The sequence below is a fragment of the Protomyctophum parallelum genome, assembly GCF_964188405.1.
Source record: "Protomyctophum parallelum genome assembly, chromosome: 6".
Taxonomy (NCBI): domain Eukaryota; kingdom Metazoa; phylum Chordata; class Actinopteri; order Myctophiformes; family Myctophidae; genus Protomyctophum; species Protomyctophum parallelum.
The window spans coordinates 29269743-29294701 of NC_139701.1; the positions used below are offsets into that span (position 1 = coordinate 29269743).

General features: G+C 41.3%; 3 protein-coding genes across 7 annotated transcripts in view; 1 reads left to right on the plus strand and 2 right to left on the minus strand.

Moving 5' to 3' along the window:
* Window positions 1-152, plus strand: part of raver2 (ribonucleoprotein, PTB-binding 2) — a gene marked incomplete at its 5' end in the record, with an annotated part of 102839 nt that extends 102687 nt beyond the window's left edge. The window contains one exon of the mRNA XM_083766594.1: window positions 1-152. This exon is cut by the window's left edge and continues 241 nt beyond it.
* The window catches only part of lurap1 (leucine rich adaptor protein 1), a 435521-nt gene that overhangs the window by 165211 nt on the left and 245351 nt on the right, over window positions 1-24959 (minus strand). The window lies entirely within an intron of this gene.
* jak1 (Janus kinase 1) overlaps window positions 7341-24959 on the minus strand; it is a 48882-nt gene continuing 31263 nt past the window's right edge. For 3 of the 5 annotated variants that reach the window (XM_083767298.1, XM_083767299.1, XM_083767300.1), the window contains 12 exons: window positions 22554-22641; window positions 22342-22469; window positions 21755-21893; window positions 19537-19688; window positions 18694-18869; window positions 17185-17260; window positions 15123-15321; window positions 14768-14892; window positions 13233-13405; window positions 12912-13029; window positions 11469-11579; window positions 7341-11208 (listed from right to left, as the gene is read on the minus strand). In XM_083767298.1, the coding sequence (XP_083623424.1) occupies window positions 11110-11208; window positions 11469-11579; window positions 12912-13029; window positions 13233-13405; window positions 14768-14892; window positions 15123-15321; window positions 17185-17260; window positions 18694-18869; window positions 19537-19688; window positions 21755-21893; window positions 22342-22469; window positions 22554-22641 (1584 nt within the window). In that variant the 3' untranslated portion in view covers window positions 7341-11109. Of the gene's footprint in view, window positions 11209-11468; window positions 11580-12911; window positions 13030-13232; window positions 13406-14767; window positions 14893-15122; window positions 15322-17184; window positions 17280-18693; window positions 18870-19536; window positions 19689-21754; window positions 21894-22341; window positions 22470-22553; window positions 22642-24959 lie in introns of all 5 variants that reach the window. The other 2 variants (XR_014569381.1, XM_083767301.1) reach the window with 2 other exon arrangements.

The window sequence follows — 24959 nt, forward strand, 5'->3', positions numbered from 1 at the left end:
GCACCCCTCTGTGGCCAATTTGGTGACCGTTTTTTGCATCCCGACCTTCATAGTAGGCATTGATTTAATCAGGGAGGCAAAATGGTTCAAGCGAAAGCAAGCCATAGTGCTCTATGATGGTATGTGATGATGCACTCACGCAAGCACAGTCGCACACACACACACACACACACACACACACACACACACACACACACACACACACACACACACACACACACACACACACACACACACACACACACACGTTGCTTTTGTCCTGTTCAAGCCTTAACTCAAACTATCCTCTCAGTCAATGTGTAAATGTTTAACAAACTATAACTTGTACATTTTGTTTTCTATAAGGTAAATTATCGGTGTATAAGCTGCTAAGTTTTTTAGTCAGCCTTTACTTTATCTATCTATCTCTTTCAATCTCTCTATCTATTGATAATTCTCTCTTCCTCTTAAAAGAGGAAATATGGGTCTTTACTGTTACACACAACTTCAACTGATCCTCCACCCTACTTAATATATTTTTTAATTGCCCATGCATTACGTTATACTGCATTTCTATGGAGTTGTTGACGTGTGTGCATGTGTGTGGGTGGGTGTGTGTGCGTGTGTGTGCGTGTGCTTGAGACTGCATGGGGGTATGTTTTGCTATCTGTAACCATAGGAAACAATCAGCCATTTTGGATGCTAGCTTGAGGGCGCATCAGGAACTATGGCCTCAACCAATCACAGCCCTTAACTGTGGAAATTGGCAAAAGTAAGTCTGCATGGTCTCGTAGACAGTGAATGGAAGCCTGTTTTTCTGCCTTTTATAACCATTGGATAAAAGATTACTGGTGCATACCAATTATAATATAGATTATAGAAAGCCATACAACCATTAATGGACATTTTTAGCTCCTTTGTGGCCTAGAGCAGTGTTTCCTAACCTTTTTTGGGCCAGTGCCTCCTATATATCCAGGTCCCTTACCGCCTCCCACACCCAATTAAAGTGTAAGGCTTTATTTATTTAATGTGTATTGTGTTGTGTTGCAGAAAACATCTAATTTCAACATATCAGATTTACATTAACGTGGACTGTGATTATTATGTAATTATTAGCCTACTTCCCAGGGAGATAATTACATTGTAACTAGAATTGTATAGATGTCAGGCCCTGTCACATCAGGTCCCTCTCACAGCACTGAATGGCAGGGCTGTCATGGACCTTTTCTTTCCCATGGTAACATTCTCCCGGGGTAATCTGCCGGGGATTACCTGCCTTGCCACAGCGATGTCAGGCCCTGTGACAGGGCCTGACATCCCTGTCACACAGTGATGTGATAGGGGCCTGATCATGTAACAAGGCCTGAAAAATATTGCCCCGCCCCACCCTTTATATGCCCCCTGGGGGGCTGCACCACCAGTTTATGTATAGGATTAAAAGGCATTCAAAACCATTCACTTTTCAATGAAAACTAACAAACAAACATAACATTTAAAAGTAATCAAATACATTTTATTTTATAATACGTTGATTTTCTTAGCATCTAGGCCATAATAAAGCTTCCCTGAGCTTACTCCAGATTATTCCACACAGACAGAAACCACTAAAGGCTTTAATCACAACTCTGTTACCAAAAGCAATTAAAAAAAAAACCTATTCGTGAAACTTCTTCCCACTCTACCCCTTTGCTCTAGTCTCGTCTCGTCTTGCCATCTCCTCAGAATTTAGGGTAATGTGCACCATGTTCCCCCCCCCCCCCCCCCACCACCCCCCCCCCCCCACACCACCCCCCCACCCCCCCCCCCCCACCCCCCCCCCCCACTGCAGTCGGGCGCCCGTTTTGTAGGCACAGCATGGTATTGCGTACCTTATTTATTGCCTCTTCTCTGGGATCCTGTGATGTCTTATGAAGTCACTGCCATGTCCCTTATTTGTTTCTCTGTAAGGGAATTACTAGGACACTGAATGGGAATTTATTTAAAAAATGATATATTTCTTACAGTGAGTTAGCCTACAGTATTGAATTCCTTTCAAGCAGCCATTAGAAGGAACCTCTTGTAACAAATAGTAATTGTATGTGCTAAACCCAAATCCAGTAAACATAAAAAAAATAGGAATTAAAAAAATTCCAAAAAGGTAGCACATCCAAACATGTAATAAATGGCAGACAAAGTACTCACATTTCCATTTCTTTACACACCAAAAAGGAACGCTTACATGTTTCGGCTATGAGCCTTGAGCTATGAGCCGGCTCTGATGAAGGCTCATAGCCGAGATGCGTAAGCGTTTCTTTTTTGGTGTGTGAAGTTTTTTAAATAGTAATTGTAACCTGTATCAGTGATATCTCTCGTTACAGTTTTCTAAACAGTGAAAAATACATACCCAATGTGTTTTCATATTGTGGTTTGTCTGCCGGTTCTTCAGCTATCAATGTCTAGGTTTTACTGGTGAAATGGAAATAATATGAATTCCTAGCCAGAGGGTTAGTTTCAATCTAATTCATATTAAGAGGGAATTGTATTATTATTATTTGCTTCTGGTGCAGACATCCTGTCTAACAAACAGACATCTAGGCTCTAATAAAGACATGCCATAGTTTTCCATGTCTTACAAGCTAGTTGTATGCACGTTCTTGTCCTGCCAGTGCTGACAAAATGTTTGAAAACAATATTCCTTTTGTTGCCCTGGAGAAAAGCTCACACATTTATCCAATAGTAAATGGACCTGAGAATGCTGGTCAATAATGTATTGTATATAGCCAATAGCCATGTATTGTATATCACACAAGTCTTACTTGAGTTTCTCCCCATTGGGATAAGAATAAGACCACATTCAGGTTATCGAACAGAGAATGGTAGGTTCACTTGCACCAAATCAATTATGGTATAGTTATTTATCAAATATCACTAGTAACAAACTAGTCAGATAGAAAAGATTAACCACCGAGCGAGCTTACGTTGCAATGTCACCTTCAGCCAACTCAGCGGTGTCCGAGTTATGTAAGAATTGTATATCAGTTATATTTCAGCCTGCTGATTTCCTGGGGTTAAATATCAAGCTTTGAGCCGCTGGAGAATTTCGTAATCACGTAATATGCACCAGATCACATATTGTACAGTGAATGTGGTGCAGTGTGGGATGAAATTGGATGTTACTCCCAAATTGCTAGCAATTGACACATTGTGGGAGAATGCATGGACCTTCATTGACCACTCTTTAGATGCAGTTCTTTGTTGAGTGACACTGGATAATTTGCGTTTAGATTTAATTCATGCCACAGCTTTCACCTGTGGTCAATTCATAAACAGTGCTTTTGCATCTCCCCATGGAAATCGATTCTCTTCATTAATTTGGGGACACAAAATAACCGAATCAAAGTCATGCCTTCCTCTCAACAGCTAGAGCCTTGTATTAACACAACAACTAACGTATTTAGACACCATTGAGTGATGTTCTCCAGTGGACAAGCTTTCTAACTGTTGCCTGGCTCTGAGCCACAGTTTGTTTTGCTTCCTGGTGTGAGTGGATGAGCATTTGTCAACTGGATTCTCTCTCTTCCACCACCTCTCTAAAAGGCAATGCTTGGGAGGAAATAGAAATGTGTGTGGCACCTTACACTAGCAGAGGGGACTTTGCACACGGATGTCTTTAGGCACAGACACAGTATCCATGCCCGTTTGTGCGTACAGTATATGGATCAGTGCACATGCGAGTTCATACAGACCCGCTGTCTGCCAGACACTGTCTTCCTGCTGGTCTGTGCTGCTGTCTGTCATGTATGTTAGTTTCTTCGGTGGCAGTTTCACTGATTGTACAGTATTAGCCTTTTCCTTTCTTTGCCTTGCCCACAGTACAGTAAAGCCATTACAGCGTGTGAACGCAGTGGAGTACAGAGCTCTCTGTGTGTGGGAGAGAGACCTGCTAATTTTTCTCCTATTGCCTTTAACACGAGTAATAGGGCTTGTTGCGCTTGTGTGTTTGCGTGTGTTGTGTTTAAGCAATAAGCCACGAGAGGTCTCAGGTTGCGCCTCGGGTCTGCCTACACCCCCAGCCAGTGTAAAATACCCGGTAAGCTGGGGCCTCGAGTGGCTTATTGCTTTTCTAAAACGGTTACAAACATATAGCAATATTAACCTAATAAAACGATTGAATTCACAAAAGTAGCTACGCTTTGCGCCACCAGAGCGAGCCACATCACTTCCTTGTTTTGCTCGGCAAGTAGCCCCAGTGATTGAAAGAGTGGGTTATCGGTGGACATAGAGTATATACACCGGTCACGTGACGGTAACCAGCCAATCAGAATCAAGTATTGGGACTACCAGTTTTAGAATGTGTTGTATGTGTGTGTGGTGAGAGGTGGTATACATTACTAAAAATGTGTGGGGCAAGTGGAGAGAGAGGGGGCTGTGGGGTAGAGTGACTGGATGGGAACCACAAGGTTCCCAGTTCGAACCCAGGCTCCCCCAAAGTTAGTGTCAAAGTGACCTTGAGCAAGACTCTGAACCCCTAATTTCTCCCGATGTGCAGGTTGGTGCCTTGGTGCATGGTTTCCTCCGGCACGGCGGCATCGGTGTGTGAATGTGTGTGTGTCTGTGTGAATGGGTGAATGTAATGCACAATCTCTGTAAAGCGCCTTGGATAAGGCTATATAAATGCACCATTTAGAGAGAGAGAGATATGGATTGGATCTAATTTTTCAGCTGAATTCCTTTCCTTCCCCTTTATTTCTCCCTGTGTCTCCTCTCTGGTTATGTGTGCCACACACTGCATAATGCACCTTGAGCTGTCACACGTACATGCACACACAAAAATATACAGGCTCTTCCAGCAGTGTGTACTTCTATGGACAAACATGCTGCGTGATTAGCCTCTACTAACCATGATGATGACCTCATAACACAATGTAAATTACTGTAATTAAGAGCAGTGTAGAACCACAGTATGCCAGGAACATACAGAAGAAAATGGAATGACAACTCAGTACAAGTACATGCACAAGGAATGCATTCAACACTTTGATCAGTGTTTCATACACTGCAAAAACTATCAAAGTCTACCATTCCAGCCCTGACATAAAAAGGATCCATAATTTGACCCATAAGGCTCAGAGGGACACTAAACCAGTGGTTCTCAAAGTGGGCGGCACCCCCATACCCGGCAAAATAGATTTAATATAGCATAACAATCTTATGCTTAAACTTTTTACGCATTGAAATCTTTTAATTTGGGATACTTTTAACAACACAAATGCTGTCGTATATAGGTAAACCATCTCGGTCATGTGAATTAACATTATCATTATGTGTGTCTGGTCTGGCCCCAGGCTTTTTGCAGAAACCAAAAAGTGGAAGAGCGAGCATCAGCCCTGAGCAGTGAGCACATGATAATGTGAATTCTTGCTCATACTTTTCTTATAAGGTCTTTTCAGATGGGGGGCTATGGCAATACACATGAATTTAGTATGATGAAGCCTGCGATGCGCATTCATAGTACTTCCACTCACGGCCTTCTGTGACATTGTTTTGCATCCACAGATGCGGGCACAGATGTGGGCATCACAAGTCAATCCTGTGTTGCTTTGAACTTTCAAGTTATATTGTAGAAAAAGGCTTGGGATTCCATTTCTTTATCTGTATAACCTCACATGACATGAACTTTAAACAAATTTCGTTCCATACACATCATATGTAGATCTCATTGGGTTACAAATCAGACGTTCATCTTTAATCCATGTCCTTTGTGGTCATATCATAATGTTCAATGTTCATGCCCTCTATTAGCTTGACACTGAATTTTCATTTCGTTTCACTTAGCGATTCAGGGCTGTAGCCAGCCTAGCCCTCTATTGCAGTGGTTCTCGAACCTTTTATGTCTGGGACCCCCAAAATAACATCTATTTGGCTGCAGACTACAAGCTCACAATATGCGACGCGTTGTCAGCTTGTACATAGGCTATTTTCACTACTTGCTAAATGTGTTAGAATCTTCTATCTATCTATCTATCTATCTATAAATGCACCAAGTCTCTGTCTGTCTGTCTGTACGTACGTGTGTAATCCACGTAACTCGAAAACCGTTAGCCCCACCGACTTCAAATTCAACACAAGCGTTCCACACCACCACAGGGGGTGTCGAGTCGGTCGGAACCACGATTTTCCAGAACCGCCCCAAAAAGGCCTCTTTCCGGGTCTGGACAGGGCCCTTGACCAGGGTCTATATATGGAGCTGGCCTATTATGACATCATTCTGGCGTCTGCATAGATTCCATATTTGGGCATGCCTGACAAAGAACTCCTTATATGGAGGTAAAAGGGACACAGACATAATATCTGGGTGGGGCATGCATTTCCAACTTGCATCCTTCCAAGTACGCCAGTGCTCAACAGGCACCACTGTAGAGGCTCCAACGCATAATATCTGGGTGGGGAAAGCATTTCCAACTTGCATCGTTCCAAGTAAGCCAGTGCCCAACGGGCACCGCAATAGTTTATTGAAATTAAATGAATGAAAAATATATATTTTTTAGTTTTGACATTTTTGAAAATCTTTTTAAATAATTAAAAAATATATATATTTATGTGCAACCCATACAACTAAGTCCGCGACCACAACATGGGAAACACTGGTGTATGTGTATACAGTGGTTTTCAACCTTTTCAGGCTGTGACCCCCAAAATAATCATGAACTGGGACCCCCAACCCTGATAAGCACTTGGTATGCAGGAGTTGAGGCATACCATTTTGTTGGACTCTGTTTCACAGATACATTTTGTGAAAATAGCCGATATATAAGCTCACGTGAGCTTGTAGATCGACTATTCTCACAATTCTTGCTTCTTTCTTATATTATTTGACAGTGTTTGACCAGGTTTATAGGATAGTTTGTTGATTACTTTTGATGCAGTAATGGTCTCTCTTTTCTTAAGTTTTATAAAGGTCTTTAAAGGTCCTTAAATTGTCACTTCACTGTCATCTGGGGAACCTCGGGGTCCCGACCTACAGGTTGAGAACAACTGGTGTATGACATCACAAAGCTTCTGCAATACAGTAGTCAAGTAATTGTGACTTGGAGGCGTTGTGATGGTGATACAGTATATATAATATATAGTTATGCTGTGGTTTTTGCCTTGTACAGTTTGCTTTTAAATTGTGGATTTTCTTTTCTGACCTGAAATGTACTGTAGATTTTGCAATATTTTATATTACAATAATATTGATATCGTTTTACTGTGAATAAAAGTATTTCTAGAAGCAATTGAATTTTAGCATGCCACTATGTGATGTACAGAACAAAGAAAAAACATGTTTTCGGTAGTTCATAAAATTACATTTGATGCTTTTGGACTTATGACACACAAAACACGATGGACATCGATTTTTATTTATTTTGTCATGGTGTATTTATGTACAATTTTTCCCACTTGTCTTATTCTTTTCAAAAATATATATTTGTTTCTTTTCTCTCTCTCTCCTCTTTTGAGCAGAAGGAATTGTCTTTTACATTCCTAAATAAAAAGTGGACTGAAACTCAGGTGTGTGTTCTAAAGTATGATGACTGTTGACCACGCCCATCCCTCGTCAAAATTCACAGTAAAAGTAGTAGAACTGACCGTTCACAACCTGCAGTGATTTTGTGACTTTTTGCACATTTGTAGCTGTGTGGCTCTTGGGTCCATTCAACACAGATGGGCCACATCCGAAATTGCAATACTAATACTACTAGTCTGAAATTCTCCTTTAAACCCCAGCTGTGCGCTCCTTTACTCACGCACGTATTTCACCCGCCTGCAGTAACAGCTTTGGCCAGTAGGGTAAGGCGGCTTCAATGTTTCCCAACCACTCTGGGGGCCTGGCATAGAGTTGTAAAGGATAGAGAGCGGAGCGGGAGTGACAGCCTCCTGCTATTCATTCCAATGGAAGTTCCTCGGTGACGTTTTGAAGCACCCGGAAAAACGCTCTACACATTTTTTCGACCAAAATTTGGTGTCCAAAATGCGGAAGTGCTAATGAGGGCTCAATGTTAAACCATAGCTACACGGGGTGCAGCTGGGTTAGCCAGCCGTTCTGGGGGCTTGGGGCCTGACACTACATGGCTGTAAAAAATCCCACAATGCAATGCGGTAGTTGCCCGGCTTCTATGAAAACAGCAATAGAGGGTATGAGACTATGCGTGTGACATCATCAAACCCGGAAGTTATGCAGGAATGCCTACTACTACAAAAAACTACTTTCTGGCCCTGACAGCCCATACATCCAAACAGAAAAGTCCTATCTGATTGCATTAAACAATGTTAAACTCACTTTGCCTATTGCTTTTCCACTTGATGTGCCATTCACTTTAAGCATGCGCATACCCTCTATAGCGGACTCCAAAGAACAACAGTCATCGGTAATAATAACTCTTCAATTTAAGTATGTTTCATTTGCTCTGCGTTATTAAAAACTCACTCCATGGCATGGAATTATGTAGTATGTTCAAAGTGAAACCCACTGTTCGTAGATACCAAACAGTAAGCTGAAAATAGCATACTGTGTAGCATATCACATAGGGTTTCGGACGAAACAATGTTTTTTTTACCTGGACTACTTAAGCCCTATACTTTTTGTATAATAATATAATAATGAATAGCAAAAATAGCCAAGCATAACCTGTATGTTTTTGTTAGTTTTTTCTTCTGGTTTTTGAAAACTATTTTTGAACATTGTGAACATGCTTTAATGTTTCAGAAAAATCTTTAGATTTCAAGAATTGGGGATATTTCCAACTATAATGACATGCCCAAAATAGGGACTGCCATGGTTAAATGAGGTTAAATTAGACTACACCCCCTGCTCAAAAACAGTGAATAGAATATACGTAACTTCCATACTTTTCCAGGCATAAAGTGTATGAAATTAAAATTATAAAATGTTACACGTAATTAAAAACTACACAAGCATACATGTTTCATATTATATAAAAAAAGACGGTCGGTCTTAAAAGAGCAATTCAGCATAATAGGACACGATGTCTACATCTTCATCAACTTTCATTTACAGTATACAGTACCCTCACTTAATCTTTCATTTACAATATACAGTACCCTCACTTCATCTTTCATTTACAGTATACAGTACCCTCACTTCATCTTTCATTTACAGTATACAGTACCCTCACTTCATCTTTCATTTACAGTATACAGTACCCTCACTTCATCTTTCATTTACAGTATACAGTACCCTCACTTAATCCTTCATTTACAGTATACAGTACCCTCACTTAATCTTTCATTTACAGTATACAGTACCCTCACTTAATCTTTCATTTACAGTATACAGTACCCTCACTTCATCTTTCATTTACAGTATACAGTACCCTCACTTCATCTTTCATTTACAGTATACAGTACCCTCACTTCATCTCCATTATGCTCCAATGTTGAAAATGTGAAAACAATCAACTTAACAAATAGTAATAGGTTCAAATTAGGCTCAAAATAACAATGTATATCAGAAATGTTACTCAGTATTGGTACTCTTATAAAGACATTGCAAATGAAGGCATAAAGCTACGATTCAGAATTATAAACAATAAAATGTCTTCTACTGCCATCAAGTGTCCAACCATAGCAAACGCTTTCTTACTTCCTTCTTTATCCACTCACACAAACACACAGAAAGTATTTTTTGTCTACCTGGAGGCCAGGCATGACGTTTTGGCATTGCAACAGCAACACTAATGAATTTGGAGATTCAACATTCAAGAGCCAGAGGATCAATAGATACAGAGCATAGCGCTGAATGGCTCTGACAGAGACCCTGGAAGCATATTACTCACCCAAATAGTTACTGAAAATAGCCGATCTAAAAACTCACAAGCTTATAGATCGGTAATTTTTGGAGCACAACTCCTGTGCACAACTATGTATAACCAAGTCTTCAGGCTGGCACAAGGAAAATATATAGTAATTCACTCACTGCAGAACAGAACTTATCCTGTTGTTACAGAAGATTAGATCAGTGACACAAATTCATTTTTAACCTCTCACATACATACAGTAAATTCAGCCAGTATATCTCCTCCAGAAAGAGTAGGATACTCTGTTAGAAAAGCACGAATGAGGAAGATCTATGTGTGTGCGCTGCATGATCTTTGGTTCAGGTCAGGGAGATAGATTTTTGTGGCACAATTTCTTTAGGAGAAAACATTTTGATCGAGAGTGGAAAACCACATTATGTGCCTTGTGCGTTACAGCCGTTGTCCCATTCAACCATCTTCTTTGCACATCATCCAGTCTAGCATTTCCCAGTGATGGTCGGAGTCCTTCAAAAGGACAGGGGCTGACAGAGGTCCTTCAAAACTCTTCAACTCACTGTGGGTGTGGGATGTGTCCATGTTTTCATTGTCAGCATCAGAAATGCCAGCAATATGAACCCCTCAATTCAATATATGATTACAATAAGAAGGCCCATAGATTATACGGTATGACATATGCGTCTGACTGAGCTTTGCAGTTCAGGTATTTGGCTACATTTGGATTACTTTGTTAGAAATAAGATCACATTTAGTGAAAACTGGACCTACAGGGTTATACTTTAAATGTGCTGTCCCCTACCCGGACAGGATTAAAATACAATATATCAGTACATTTCTTTTCATTTCATATTGGACTAACCTTACACTGGACTTGTCTGAACGGCAAGCAAAAATATAAAACGTTCAGCAAATTAACCTCCCCTACCCGGACAGGATTAAAATACAGTATATCAGTACATTTCTTTTCATTTCATATTGGACTAACCTTAGACTGGACTTGTCTGAACGGCAAGCAAAAATATAAAACGTTCAGCAAATTAACCTGACTACGATGGTGTTTATTATTCCATAGAGGTGGGTGGTAGACATGGAATGCAGCCTTGCGTGAACCTCTGGCCGTGACCGTGACCTCTGGTCTCCAAGGATTGTCCCTCTTCGTAAAAGTAAAATTAAGTTGTGACTACAACGGAGACCGATCTGGGGATAGGTTTTTGTGTGTGTGTTTCCCTCAAATAGGCACGGTGGGTGAAGGAGATCTGATAGTGACTTCCCTTCATGAGCCTCAGAGAAGTTTGAGGTCAAGGTCATCATTTTTATAGGTCACCGTGTAAGGTCAGCGTTGCTGCATGCGGGTCAACTCCTCGATCAGGCCCTTGAAGTCAATTCTGTCGTCGGGGAGCTTCTCCCAGCACCTACGCATCAGCGCGTACACCTGCGATAAAAAAAACAAACCAATAACATGACGTTCTGAATGCTATTCCAGCACTATCGTTGTCTTAGCTCAGGGTATCAAACGAGCGGCCCGAATGGGTCCAATCCTGTGCACAGGATGATTCGGTGAAAAATTCACTGAAATTGAACTATTCATGAACGAGAAAGGAAAGCTAATGTGGGGTCCCTGCAATGAAAGAATATTATGACAAGGGGTCCTTGTCACAAAAACATTTGAGAAGATGGAGCATTAATGCTTACTGGCTCAGGGCAGTTCTCAGGGCAGGGCAACCTCCTCCCTTCCTCCAGAATCTCCACCAATCGCGTGAGAGTCATTCGACCATGGATTGGACCAAACATATCAGAAAAGCGCTGTGCAGGGGGAGCAGACAAAGATGTGTCACATTTATTAGACTTTTTATTATTGGTGTGCATCAATTTATTATTTACTTGATTTAATTGGTTATAAAAAAAATCGATAATCAGTCATTTAACAAAATAATAGATTCATGGTCGAGTATATAGATTGAACCAATATTTTATTATAGAATGAAAATACTAGTGTGGATATAACATTTCTTCTTGGTTCGGCTCTGCTACAATTCAACAGCCATCATTAAAAATGAAGAGCAGGGAGATAGATATACTATAACACCGCCACTCCCCCCTAAACAGAACTAATAGCAGAGCCCACCGGTGGTGCTGTGGTGGCAGAAAACAGCGCATAACAACAACCAGGAACCCAAATGCACTAGGAACGCAGGAAGAACACAGACTTAGGTGGGCTTAATTGGTCAGATGGGTCTTGCATAACACTGTATACACCCACAAAGTAATGCATTGTGGTAACCCCTCGAGTATAGCCGACTGAATTAACATCACAAGCTACGTATCATTTCTACATGCTTTCTAGATATGTTCACTATTTTTGCATAATACCGTTGGGAGGCGAAGTGTAAAACAGGGCTTAATGGCTACTGTAGGAGATTTGTTTGGATCCTGATTGGATCTGTATCCTGATTCCTGTGTGAGTTCTCCATCCTGATTTAACATTGGTTTCTCGACCTGAAAATGCATTTTCTGTTTAATAAAGAGCTGGAGATACACTTCTGAATCAACACTCTATAAGCAGGGGGAAAAATAACTACTGTCAAATCTACCTTAAAAGGGCTTCACCTTCCTATTAGTGACATTTACAAATGTAAAGTACATGCCGCATTGGACACAGCTGAGTCGCTCATCTCGGGTGGCTGTGGCTCAGGAGCTAGAGCAGGTACCAATGATCCCAGGGTCGGCGGTTCGAATCCCGGCTCCTCCTGTCTACATGTCGAAGTGTCCTTGGGCAAGACACTGGACCCCTGATTGCTCCCAGTGGCTGCCACCATTGGTGTGTGAATGTGGGAAGTGAGGACGCTGGCATTGACTGTTCGCCGCTTCACCTCCCAATGTATGAATGAATGGACCATTGTAAAGCGCTTTGAGTAGGCACGTAGTGCCTAGAAATGCGCTATAAAAATGCAATCCATAATTATTATTATTATCTCCTCTGCCACTCTGGACAGAGACAGGCACCATCATCTGTCACACACATGTCTGCATGTGTGCACCCAAAGTGAAAGACATCTGTAGTTTTTATTCCCTCTAAAAGGCTGGTACTATATGCACTGTGTGTTTGTGTGTGTGTGTGTGTGTGTGTGTGTTGACCTGCATTGGACCGGAGGCAGAGTCACAGTAGGTGATGAGCTCATACATAGTCACACCGAAGGACCACACATCTGAAGCCTTGTAGAACTTGCGGCTCGTCAGACACTCTAGAGCATACCTAGAACACACACACACTTCTGAGTTCATGCAACACTTCACATCTTTACACGATGGAGTATACAGTACCACACACACACACACACACACACACACACACACACACACACACACACACACACACACACACACACACACACACACACACACACACACACACACACACACACACACACACACACCCCCCCTGTGCAGCTGTCTCACCAGAACACAGGGCTGTCGTGGTCCTCCTTGACTTTGTAGTAACCCTCATTCTCCTTGATGCTCTTGGTAAGGCCGAAATCTCCGATTTTCACCGTGCTCTCATTCTCCACCAGAACATTCCTGGCAGCCAGGTCCCGGTGGATGTAATTCCGTGATCCCAGATAATCCATTCCCTTGGAGGAACGGACACAACTGGATTAGAGTTTGGTAAATACTGCGATACGTCTATGAAACTATCTTTATATAAGATCTCAAGATGTTTTGGCTTCATTACTCCCTTTCCCTGATTTGTGAATCAAAACACCCCCTTTACTGAACAACAATATTTTGCTTAGAAACCATAACTAGCATTATCATCAAGTTCAAGGTTTCTTTATTTCGTCTCCCGAAGGAGAAATTTGTCTTGGACCCCAAGGACCCGCCCTGCAGCATACAGATACAATACAAGACAAGACAACAAAGGCACACAGTGACCCGTACAACGTTTAAATACCACACACCAACATACTTGCAAAAGAGGGGAAGAACATCACCTCAAAACCTTCGACCCCTACCCTGTCTGCCTTCTGCAAGGACTCTGTTAATGAGTGTGATTGACAGAGGGACAAAGGAATGCTTGTACCTATTATATTTGCACGCATGGACCTCGTACCTCCTACCTGATGCCATTAGCCGATACTCAGGGTATAGTACCCCATTTACTCATAGGGATCCTATGAGTAAATGATAACCCACCTTTAGACAAATTAAAATTACAAATAAGAAATGGAGTGAAATGGCAATTATTGCCTCATAATAATCATAAGCAGATTTGATTTAAATTGTGGCCAAAGCATTTCAGTAAAGTCCAGTTCAGTCCAAATAAGTATTACTTTCTATTCCATAACAGTTGTGCTAGTCAAGTTTTTTGATTTAATTTAGTTTAACATTGAATAGATCAGCAGGTTCACAGAATGTTTGTGAAGGGCTTATCACTAAACACAAGAGTAAATTTATTTATTTTCATTTTCCACTTTCTCTCATGTACCTCCATGTACAAATACTGTAACCCAATTGGAGAAACACGAGTTTGCAAGAAAGTTTAGCATTAGTACAATAATTTTTCTAAGCCATTAGATGGAGGACAGGAACATCATCAAAAGCTAATTTAAGAAATGTATTGAGAAAAAATGTTGCTTGTGTGATTAGTGGGGCCTAGTGGGGGAATATTTAATCAGGCGATCTTTGACAGTAGAAATTACATAATGATGTGATGGAGGAAAAGGGACTGGGAGAGAGAATGGATAAAGATAATTCAAGAATGTCAAAATAGGCCCATTAATGGCCCATTTGCGCTATGAAATGCTATAAAATGGGATTTATCGTGAGTACAGTACTTGAGTAAAGTTACTTTCCACCACTGTCTTGGATACAAGGCTGTGATACCTGGCAGATCTGAACAGCGTAGCTGAGCAAAGTGTTAGATACAAGGCTGTGATACCTGGCAGATCTGAACAGCGTAGCTGAGCAGAGTGTTAGATACAAGGCTGTGATACCTGGCAGATCTGAACAGCGTAGCTGAGCAGAGTGTTGAAGCTAGTCTTGTTTTTGTTCCGAGGGAGGTACTCCTTCAGACTGCCAGCTGGGAGGAACTCCATGATTAGCTTGATAGACCGACCACCTACACATACACAGTACACACACAGAAAGGCAGTCAGACTTAAGACTGGCCATAATACAATAGATATGATGCTCAACATAGAGAATAATGTATGTGTGTATGTGTGTGTGTGTGTGTGTGTGTGTGTGTGTGTGTGTGTGTGTGTGTGTGTGTGTGTGTGTGTGTGTGTGTGCGTGTGTGCGTGTTCTTGTGTGATAGAGTGAGTGAGTGAGTGAGGAGCTCCATCTCACCTTCCTCCTCACATATGCCCTTGTACTTGACAATGTTCTCATGGTAGAGCTCTTTGAGGATGCCGATCTCCCGCCGCAGGCTGTCACTCTGCTGATCCTCTCCCAGGCTCTCAGGCTTCAGGGACTTGACAGCTACATACTCTCCCGTTTTATCTCCCCGCGGATCATAGCGACACAGCTCCACCTTGCCAAAGTGTCCCTACAAAAGGATCACACAAACATTACTAGACCCGTGAGAAAAAACACACGCTTAAATAGTTGCCAAAAAGGTCCTGAGCAACTATCAAGAATGTTGCATTCAGACAGCCAGCAATGGGTAAAAAAAGTCTCTGTGACACACTGTGGCTGCAATCTGCATTCAAAGATTTTCATAGAAGCTTTGTTATTGGTGGATTTGCCTGTCTATTTCCTGATTGGTTAGTCATTTCGATCTGGGTTTTTTTCGACCAATGACAAAGCTTCTAGAAACATCTTTGAATGCAGATTGTGGCCCCTAGATGTGTCACAGAGACAAAAAATGTTTTGGGAGCGTTTTACTCTTTGCTGGCTGTCTGAATACCAAAAAGAAAATAAGTCATTTTGACATACCGGTATTATTGCTTATAGCTTTAATCTATACTGTAATGGAGTAGCAACCTAGAACCTTCAGTTTATAAACCCTTAAAGGACCACTTTTCAACCTATCTTCATATAATTGGTCCTCACTAATGTTCATGATAAAATGGCACAAAGTTCTAATCGGTCTGTGTCTCATAGGAAGGCTGTGGGCAGTTCAGAAACCCGTCCACCAGTGACATCATCAATGGGGAATCCAAGCAAATAGAAACTGCAGGCTTTTTATTCCTGAAAAGTTGTAATGCGATAACGGAAGCCATCATTCTCACGATAATACAAATCTAAATATAAAAAAAAATCTTGTTTTTAAACATCTGCCTAATGATTATGTCCCTAGTGGATGGGTTTCTGAACTGCCCACAGCCCTCCTATGAGAGACAGACCGAGTAGAAAGAAATTGTGGTATTTTATCATGAACATTAATGGGGACCAATTATATGAAGATAGGTTGAAAAGTGGTGAAGTGGTCCTTTAATGTTTCGCTTGCGCCACACTGGCACAGCAAATGTACCTGCAGGGAATTAAATACTTGACCATTTAGATTTTAGGTGGAGAGAAAAAGACAGAACATGTTCCTTACTGGTCTTGAAAAACCTTTGGTTTACAAAGCAGTGTCCTTTCCTCTGTGCTACAGAGATTTGGAAGACAGTTCTTATTCTCATAGGACACACTTGTGCATTTCCAGAAGTCCTTCCTGTCAACTGACTGGTTCATTGTGTCCACAACGACGGGGGAAAGACGTCTAAAACTTTCTTTTCAATCAAAAAGCAACCATAATTGAATGTGTTTTGTCCGTTTAGGTGGAGAATGAATGAAAGACAAAATGTTCATTAGTGGTCTTGAAACAGTAACTGTCCTTTCTTCTGTGATACTGAGACATGAAATACACTATTAAATAAATACACTTGGGACAACAAAGGTCTTATGCTCTTTACATTTAGAAGTGGACAGAAAATGTTCTGTGCACTTTTGCGTTTCAACATCCACGTCGGGAAAATACTTCTAAAGCTTTCTTTTCAATCAAACCGCAAACCGCATATTCTGGCATACTATTGAGTGAAAGATTAGATGCAGCGCAAACATGGAAAATATATTTTAGTCCGAGCTCAACCTTTTCCATGTCAAGGACCCCCGGAATTATCTGTATTTGGTCGCGGACCCCTATCTGAAAATATGTTGTTCCAGGGACCCCCCCCCCCCCCAGAAGAGTTAAAAACATTCACTGTGACAGAATATATATTCAAAGATTTTAGACACATTTTCACGATTTAAAAGAAAATAGCAGATCTACAAGCTCGTAGCACGGCACAGAGAGGTTGTAGATCTGCAATTTTTCAATAGCTAAAGTATAACATAATGCTTAAAACACCAACAGGGGTTCCCGTCCTGAATGGCTGGATAAATAATGGATACATTATTTTACTAAATAAATGCAGTAGTTATGTACCTCTCCGAGCTCTCTGATCCTCTTGAGGAATCTCTTTTCAAACACGGTGGGGTCCACCTCTGAGTCTCCTCTGAGTCTGGGTTGGATGGACGGATCTGAGCAAGAAGGAAGGAAACACAAAACAAAGTGAGTTTAATTAAATATAATATAGTCATTTCCAAGGGCATGGGTGACATGGCGATAATCATGTGATGATTGACGACATCACGTCCGTAGGTGCATTGTCCTAGTTGTCCATAAGCAAATAGCTAAATCAAATCTCACGACTGAAACGTTTTGTCAGGCCAATTCCCAATCTCTGATTTGAACAGTGTGGCAATTATGTGTCAAAATTATGATGTTTAGGTATTACCATTCTAAACCCAAGTTCCTGCCAGTGACAGAACTTTAATCAATGGCCAATAGGTTGCACGCGGCACTACTCGGAAAAGTCTGCTTACTTTGTTTAACTATTCAATATGCCATTTCACAAAATCAATGTGCGACGACATCAAAAATAGTAACCACTGAATGATAATGCTTTTGTGACTTACTGTATGCACATGTACAGTAAGTCACAAAAGCATTATCATTCAAGGCAAGACATTTGTCAACATTTATTTGAAAAGGGCCTCCTCAGAAAACATAAACATTGCAGAGAAATGTCTAGGACATTCTAGGATTTTAACATTAGAGGATGAAAAGACAAAGCTGCAGTGAAGGTGCTTGCCTTGCTATACCCAGTAGTAGCCACCAGGTGACAGCACTGAGTCTGTTATGTTGCCAGAGGGCAGCATAACAGACTCAGGGGCCTCTCTAAGGGGTAGTTCACTGAACACAAACCCAGTGAACTTCCTCATACACCAAGTCAACAACTTGTCTGTACAGCTTATTTACCAACTAGCTACTGTACGTGAGAATGGAAACAAACGGCATAACAAAACATGTTAAATGTGAAAGGAGCCTTGACTTTCTTTTCCCCCCCACACATGTACCCGTTATTTATTTATACATCCTTTATTTCCATACATTTTTGTATTTTTTCTCACACACACACACACACACACACACACACACACACACAGAGAGCATTGGTGCAGGCTTGCTTGAGCGCAAACGTGGTGAATCCGTATGCAAAACACCTAGTGAGCTAGCAAGATTTTGCTTCTGCACTTATGGGATGAAAGGAACTAAGGAAGTACTTTTTCTTAGTAACCACCACTAACTTCAACCAGAATGTAAAAATATATTATAAATTGAGGTAATATGAGTATATCAGTTTACATCTCATGTAGTGTTTCAAATATAGACTTGGGGCCCTTTTGAACAAACAAATAGCTTGAAGTTTGACTTGAAGTTTGACCTTGCAAGGAGTTGCATGGCAACCCTTTGGTGTGGTTTGGGCTTTAGACTTAAACTTCACAATCTTTCATTAGCAAAGAAATTTAATTATTTTCTTGTGGCAATGGTTTCACTTTGGAGAAAATAAGACAATTAAAACAAAATCATCACACACATACTGCACTGCACATGACCACACACACACAGTACGTACTCTGCGCCTCCAGCCTGTCTATGTCTCTGACGATGGCCAGAGAGAAAGGCCTCCTCAGAGGGTCATAGTGCATGCAGTCGGTCATCAGCTTAGCCAGCTCTTTGCAGTCTGGTGTGGCCAGCTGACACTCTGCAGTGTAGAACCTCTCTTTCTGCGCGCACACACACACACACACACACACACACACACACACACGCACACACGTTGACCAATTAAAGCTTCAATCTGTAATTGTTATGTCCTACCAGGGATTATAACCTGGGTCTGAGTTTCTACTGCTCAGTGTCTACCACAGTGGTTCCCAACTTGGTATACAGTGAGACAAGTCCATGTGTGCCTTGGGATTCTGCAACATCTACACATTATTATTGAAATATATACAACTATACAAAAGTTTCCAGTATCCAGTTTCCACGATGCAACATTTTGAATATTTGTGAAAGTATGAAATAGGGCTTAAGTGGTTAAACCTTTTATTTGGTAAATACTAGGGCATTCACTTCTAGTCATTTTTACTAGTTGACTAGTTGCCTAGTCGACTAGTAAAAAAAAGTACATTGGTGACTATAACTATATAGTCCCATAACCCATTTTTAAATTTATTTAAAAATTAGTACTAGTCAACTAGTACAAACAAGGTCGACTAGTGGATTCACTAGTGGAATACCCCATTTTATACATTAAAAAAGCATTTAATGCAGACGGTTGGTATGGAGAGAGGAGAGTTGAGCTGTGGGAAGGAATACAGAGGCTGCTGAAGGTAGATAGTGAAAGAGTGTGAGATTAAAGTTGAGAAGACGCGATAGTAAAGAGTGTACCTCAGTGAGTTTCTTGTCCTTGAGGGGTTCCTCTCCGTTGTAGCAGATCTCCCACATGGTGGTCCCGAAGCCCCACTTGTCAGCTGCGATGCTCAGATTGTTCACGTTCTTCACACACTCTGGAGCGATCCAGGGGATTCGGCCCACACGCTCTGCAGAGCCAGGAAAACTCACCGTCAGAAAATCTCATATTAGTTCATGTACGTGTCGGATCCATGGCGCACTGTGAGCCTTTTAATCCACTATTTTCTGCATCGGACAACACTCTTGTACGAGTACAGTAAGCATATTTGAGGAGACACAAGCTCAGACTGATAAAAATATGCCAGTTTCTTAGAAATATTATATAAATTCAAATAGGGATGAACTGATATGGAAAATATGGGCCAATATCGATGTATAAGATAACAATGTTTATTTTGTTTTTGTTATCCCCCTGGGAAAAAAATATATATCATTATAAAAAAAGAACAATTCCAAATATGCAGCTACGTAGAGTGCAGATAATCAACATTCAACATAGCCAGCACAAAATTGATGCGTCACAGAGAAACATTGGCCACTGCCATCAGTGAATGTCACCTTATTTGCTGCTGGAAGTCAATAAGGGGAATATTGCCATTTGCCTGATACCAATACAACATTCTTGATTCCCTTTTAGGCTAAAAACTAAATAAAGAATTGAAATAACAGCAATCTGGAGAGTTACTATGGGATACAAGTGCAATGTTTTTACGTATTTATGAGTGCCGTTGCAACTAATGTGATCAGTGGTTAACAAAGACCATTTCCTGTCCTCCAGTGCTTTATGGTGATGTGGTTATGGGAAACACTGCATCTACTCTGCCACGTGACTTGGGGGCTGTTACAGTTTATAGTCTACTCTCTAGAGTAGATTCAGTCCAAAATACACATCTACCAGTTGAACTGCAATGCTAACGTGGTTATAAAAAAAATAACTACCAAATTATGCTTTTTAAAATAGGAATAAAATGCAATTATGTTGCATATCTATTGTATGGGCACAATTTGAAATAAATATATAAAATAAGATTTATGCAATGCACACTGAAATGAAATAACAGCAGAAGCTTGATGCCTCCGGCTGTGAGCCAAGATCTTCCCACAAAGCCCCAACTAACAGGAATAGAATACAGCACTGTGCCTGGAAGTAAACACAGGCAGACCTGTTGACTGACAGATTGTCTGACTGGCCACGAAAACCCCAACAGAGAGAGAGAGAGAGAGAGAGAGAGAATCAAGAGCTCAGAGTGTAAACTTATAAGGAAGTAAAAAATGGATTAGAGTTAGAGAAAGACTATGTCAAAGAGAGATGGAGAGAGATGAAGGCGATGCTGGGAAGAGAGGAGAGATGGAGTAATCCCAAGGGGTGGGGGGGTTCTTGCTGGACAGCAGAGCATTTAACAGTCTGTCCTTCACTATAAGCCACAGTACGTTTTATTATATAACTTTGTACGAGAATTACTGGTCCTGACCGGAATACTGATCGAATGGTCTGGGTGACGGGTGGGGGATGGACAGAGGCAGAGTGCTGGGCAATAACACAGAGACATTTCCAGTTTGCGCTAGTGGTCCGTTCATCCATCCTTACAGTATAACATTGCCGTCAAGAAGAAACCTTTTATCTCTATATTTCGCCTGTATTTTTCAATAAATCAATGCCATACTTCATCATACAAGAGTGTTAGGCAAAAGTAGCAACAATAGCTGATCTACAGGCTCGCAATGCATCATCGCACCGTTTGAAAGTTAAAAAGGATCATTCTATCTGTGGGTTTTGTCAATATTTAAGCAATGCATCGATTGGATACATTGGAACAAAGGTCGTTTTCAATTGCCTGAACCTGTTTTGGACATACAGGGTTTCCAAGCCGACAGCGACAATAACCACTTGGCATTATTATCACGCAACACCGGCCTCTAATGGACAAACAGAAACACGAGGCGGACGCTTGAGGGGAATCGTGCAATCTGAGAACTGACCTTCATCCGAGTTGTCTTCCCTGAACCCCCCAGCCCTCCCCCCCTCCCCCACGCATCTATTACCAAATCATGCTCACAGAGGGAAAATGTAACCAACTCCAGTGACAGGATGATTCCAATTTATGAAATCTGTGTCAAGTTGAATTTGTAGATTTAGACAGCATGCCCCTGATCGCGGTTTGTTTTATGTTTCCATGTTGAGTGTTTTTCTGACCCTCTCTGCTGAGTACAGTGATGGGTATGCCCGGGTCACTGAGCTTGATGAAGGGCCCTCCCTCCTCAGCAGCCAGTCCTTCCCTGGCCAACAAGATGTTCTTGGCGCACACAAAGCCATGGACCAGCTTCTTGTCCTCCTGCGCACACACACACAGAGAGAAGAACAATGGAAGTTGGATTGTGGTTATATGTATGATGTGAATGCAATACTGCGTTGGTGTGTGTGTGTGTGTGTGTGGGGGGGGGGGTTAACAGAAAGAAGAATGTATAGACAGTATGTGAGTTCATGAGTGTTTGTTAATTGTGCATGCATACAGTGTACTGTGTTTCTTCGTCTTTGTAGGCACATGCATAAAATGTGGAGTGTGTGTGTGTACGTGTGTGTGTGTGTGTGTGTGTGTGTGTGTGTGTGTGTGTGTGTGCGCGTGTGTGTGCATTAGTTTGCATGTCAGCCCAACTTGGTCATCCAATCGCGGTGTTCACCGAAAAGGACAGTTTGTCTCTCTCATTTAAAATTCGGTGAGTCTGTCATTTCCGGTCGTATGACAAACTGTGACTGAAGTTCCAGTCTTCTCTGACACTCACCAAGTAGCTGAGAGCTGAGGCCAGCTGCTTGGCCACCTGGAACTTCCACAGCGTGCTGAGCTGACTCTTCTGGTTCCGCATAAACACATCTAGTGTTCCAAACTGAACCATCTCCTCAACCATGATATCTGGTCCACACGTACACAAACAGACACATTAGTACATAACCAAAACCAAAACGTACAAAAACTGTGACTGCTGGCTGTACTTACTCTCCTGGAGATGAACACATACTCCATATAGAAGCACTATGTGTTTGTGGGACACCTGACGCATCATACTGGCCGTCTCAAAGAATGCCTGGGAACAGAGACAGAGATAATTCAAAAGGGTTTATTATTAGAGGAAAAAATAAAGTCCGCAACACTGGTATGAAAAACTCAGCTCCACTGGTTTATTTGACCTTAGGATCTTCTTCAGGAATAATGTGACATGGAATGGGTGTGCACCTTTATACAGGGGTACAACTGATTGGCTCTAACGATGGGTGGTGACTAATGCCACCTAAGCCCAAACCAATTAACCAGTTTCCAATGTCACAATAATAATAATAAACATGACAGGTTTAAATATACAAAAATACAGGTACAGAATGTGTACACAATAAGCAATATTTAAGCACAATAATACACGGACTGATTTCAGGATAGGACACAAAAAGATTGTCATGGATAACAAAAATGTAATTTGAAATTCCAGATGACTCATTTATTTATCATTTGGTGTTGAAAATAAAATAGATAAAGTCCCAAAGCTCCTAGTAAGGAAGCTGAGACCATTACTTTAATTATCACCAATTGTGTCCGATGCTGAGAACAAATGAGGATGAGGACTAGTAGTTCTTCAGGAGGGGCACTCCATCAGAGTACATCATCCGACAACCTACAAATAGAGAAGAGAACATGTGAGATACAAATAGTAACAGGTGAGTACCTAATAGGGCTGACCTCGATTAGTCGAATAGTCGACTAATCGATCGGAACGGGTCTCAGTCGACTGACCACCTCTTAGTCGACTGAGCAAAAAAAAAAAAAAAAAAAAAAAAATGTATATAAAAATACAATATTTACAAAAATATACAAAAATATTGTATTATTCCACTAGGTCTGTGGGGGACATAAACACATTTGAACATTCTGACTGTTCAAATCTCCAATGTGCATCTGGAGTGTGTCTGCCTGTGTGGCAATGTGCCACTGCCTGTGACTTGAATCGCACAGTTTTATTTTCTTTTTTTTTTTGCTTAGTCGACTATTAGTCGACTAACAGCTAATTTATTCATCTATCAGTCGACTATACAAATCCTTAGTCGGGGACAGCCCTAGTACCTAAACATAATAAAGTGTAGGGCATGCACACTGTACTACTGCAAGAGTTAAAATCAAGTTAAATACCCTCAAGTAAAAAGGGGGATAAATTCACCACAAATATACTCAAAGGTATACTGGATTGAGAGACTCATAATAAATGTACAATTATATAACTGTAGGAATGGTCTGATGTGGAAAGACTCATTCAAGCCCTTATTAACAGTATTGAGGCCGGTTGACATCCAAAAAGTTTCACGCTGCAGGAGTAGAACATCAATGTCTCCACCCTTAGGTGGCAGTTGGACCCTTTCAATACCAATATACCTCAAGGAGGAAATACAATGTTGGGCTTGGTGGAAATGTAGGGCTACAGGATTTTTTTACAGGACAAATCTTTCTTTCTTATGTCACTCCTATGTTCTGCAAATTCTGGTTTTAAGGGGTCTTAGAGTATTGCCTATGTAGGCAAGTTAAGTAGGCACTTAAGCAGAGCTTTTGATCGCATCAATCATGATAAACTTTTTTATAAACTATCGCAAAGAGGGGTCCCTAACTTCCTAGTCAGAATCCTAGTCTTCTGGTATGCTCACCAGACGATGAGAGTAAAATGGGGGAGGTCAACCTCTGCTCCTTTTGGGGTAAACAATGGCGTCAGGCAGGGTGGGATTTTATCCCCTTTTCTTTTTAACGTCTATATGGATGATTTATCTACGGAATGAAATGCTTGTGGGTTGGAAACCTGCTAATTAATCACCTTATGTACGCAGATGATTTGGTTATCTTTAGTCCATATAGTGCTGGCCTTCAACAGCTGCTGAGTGCATGCTCACAGTACGGTGCTGACTTTGACATTAAATATAATGCAAAAAAGAGCAAGATTATGATTGTCCGTAGCAGGGAAGACAGACATTTAACCTTTCCTGACTTTTATCTCTCTGGCTCTATCCTTAGTGTCTGCAGTGAGATACAATATTTGGGCCACATCATCTCGGATGACCTCTCTGATGACAAGGATATATTTAGACAGCGTCGGATGCTGTATGCACAAGGAAACATGCTGTGTAGAAAATGTAGCTCCGGTAATGTGCTCAGTACCGGTGAAGATCTCACTTTTTAAATCCTTTTGTACACCCCTGTACACCGCCCACCTGTGGTGCCGCTACAAGCAGGCCAGTTTCAGACGATTGACAGTGGCATACAATGACTGTATGAGGCTGCTTCTGAGAGCTCCAAGAAGCTCCAGTGCAAGTCAAATGTTTGTCAGTGTTGGCCTGTTGGGGTTCCCACCTGCTCTGCTGTGCTACGCAA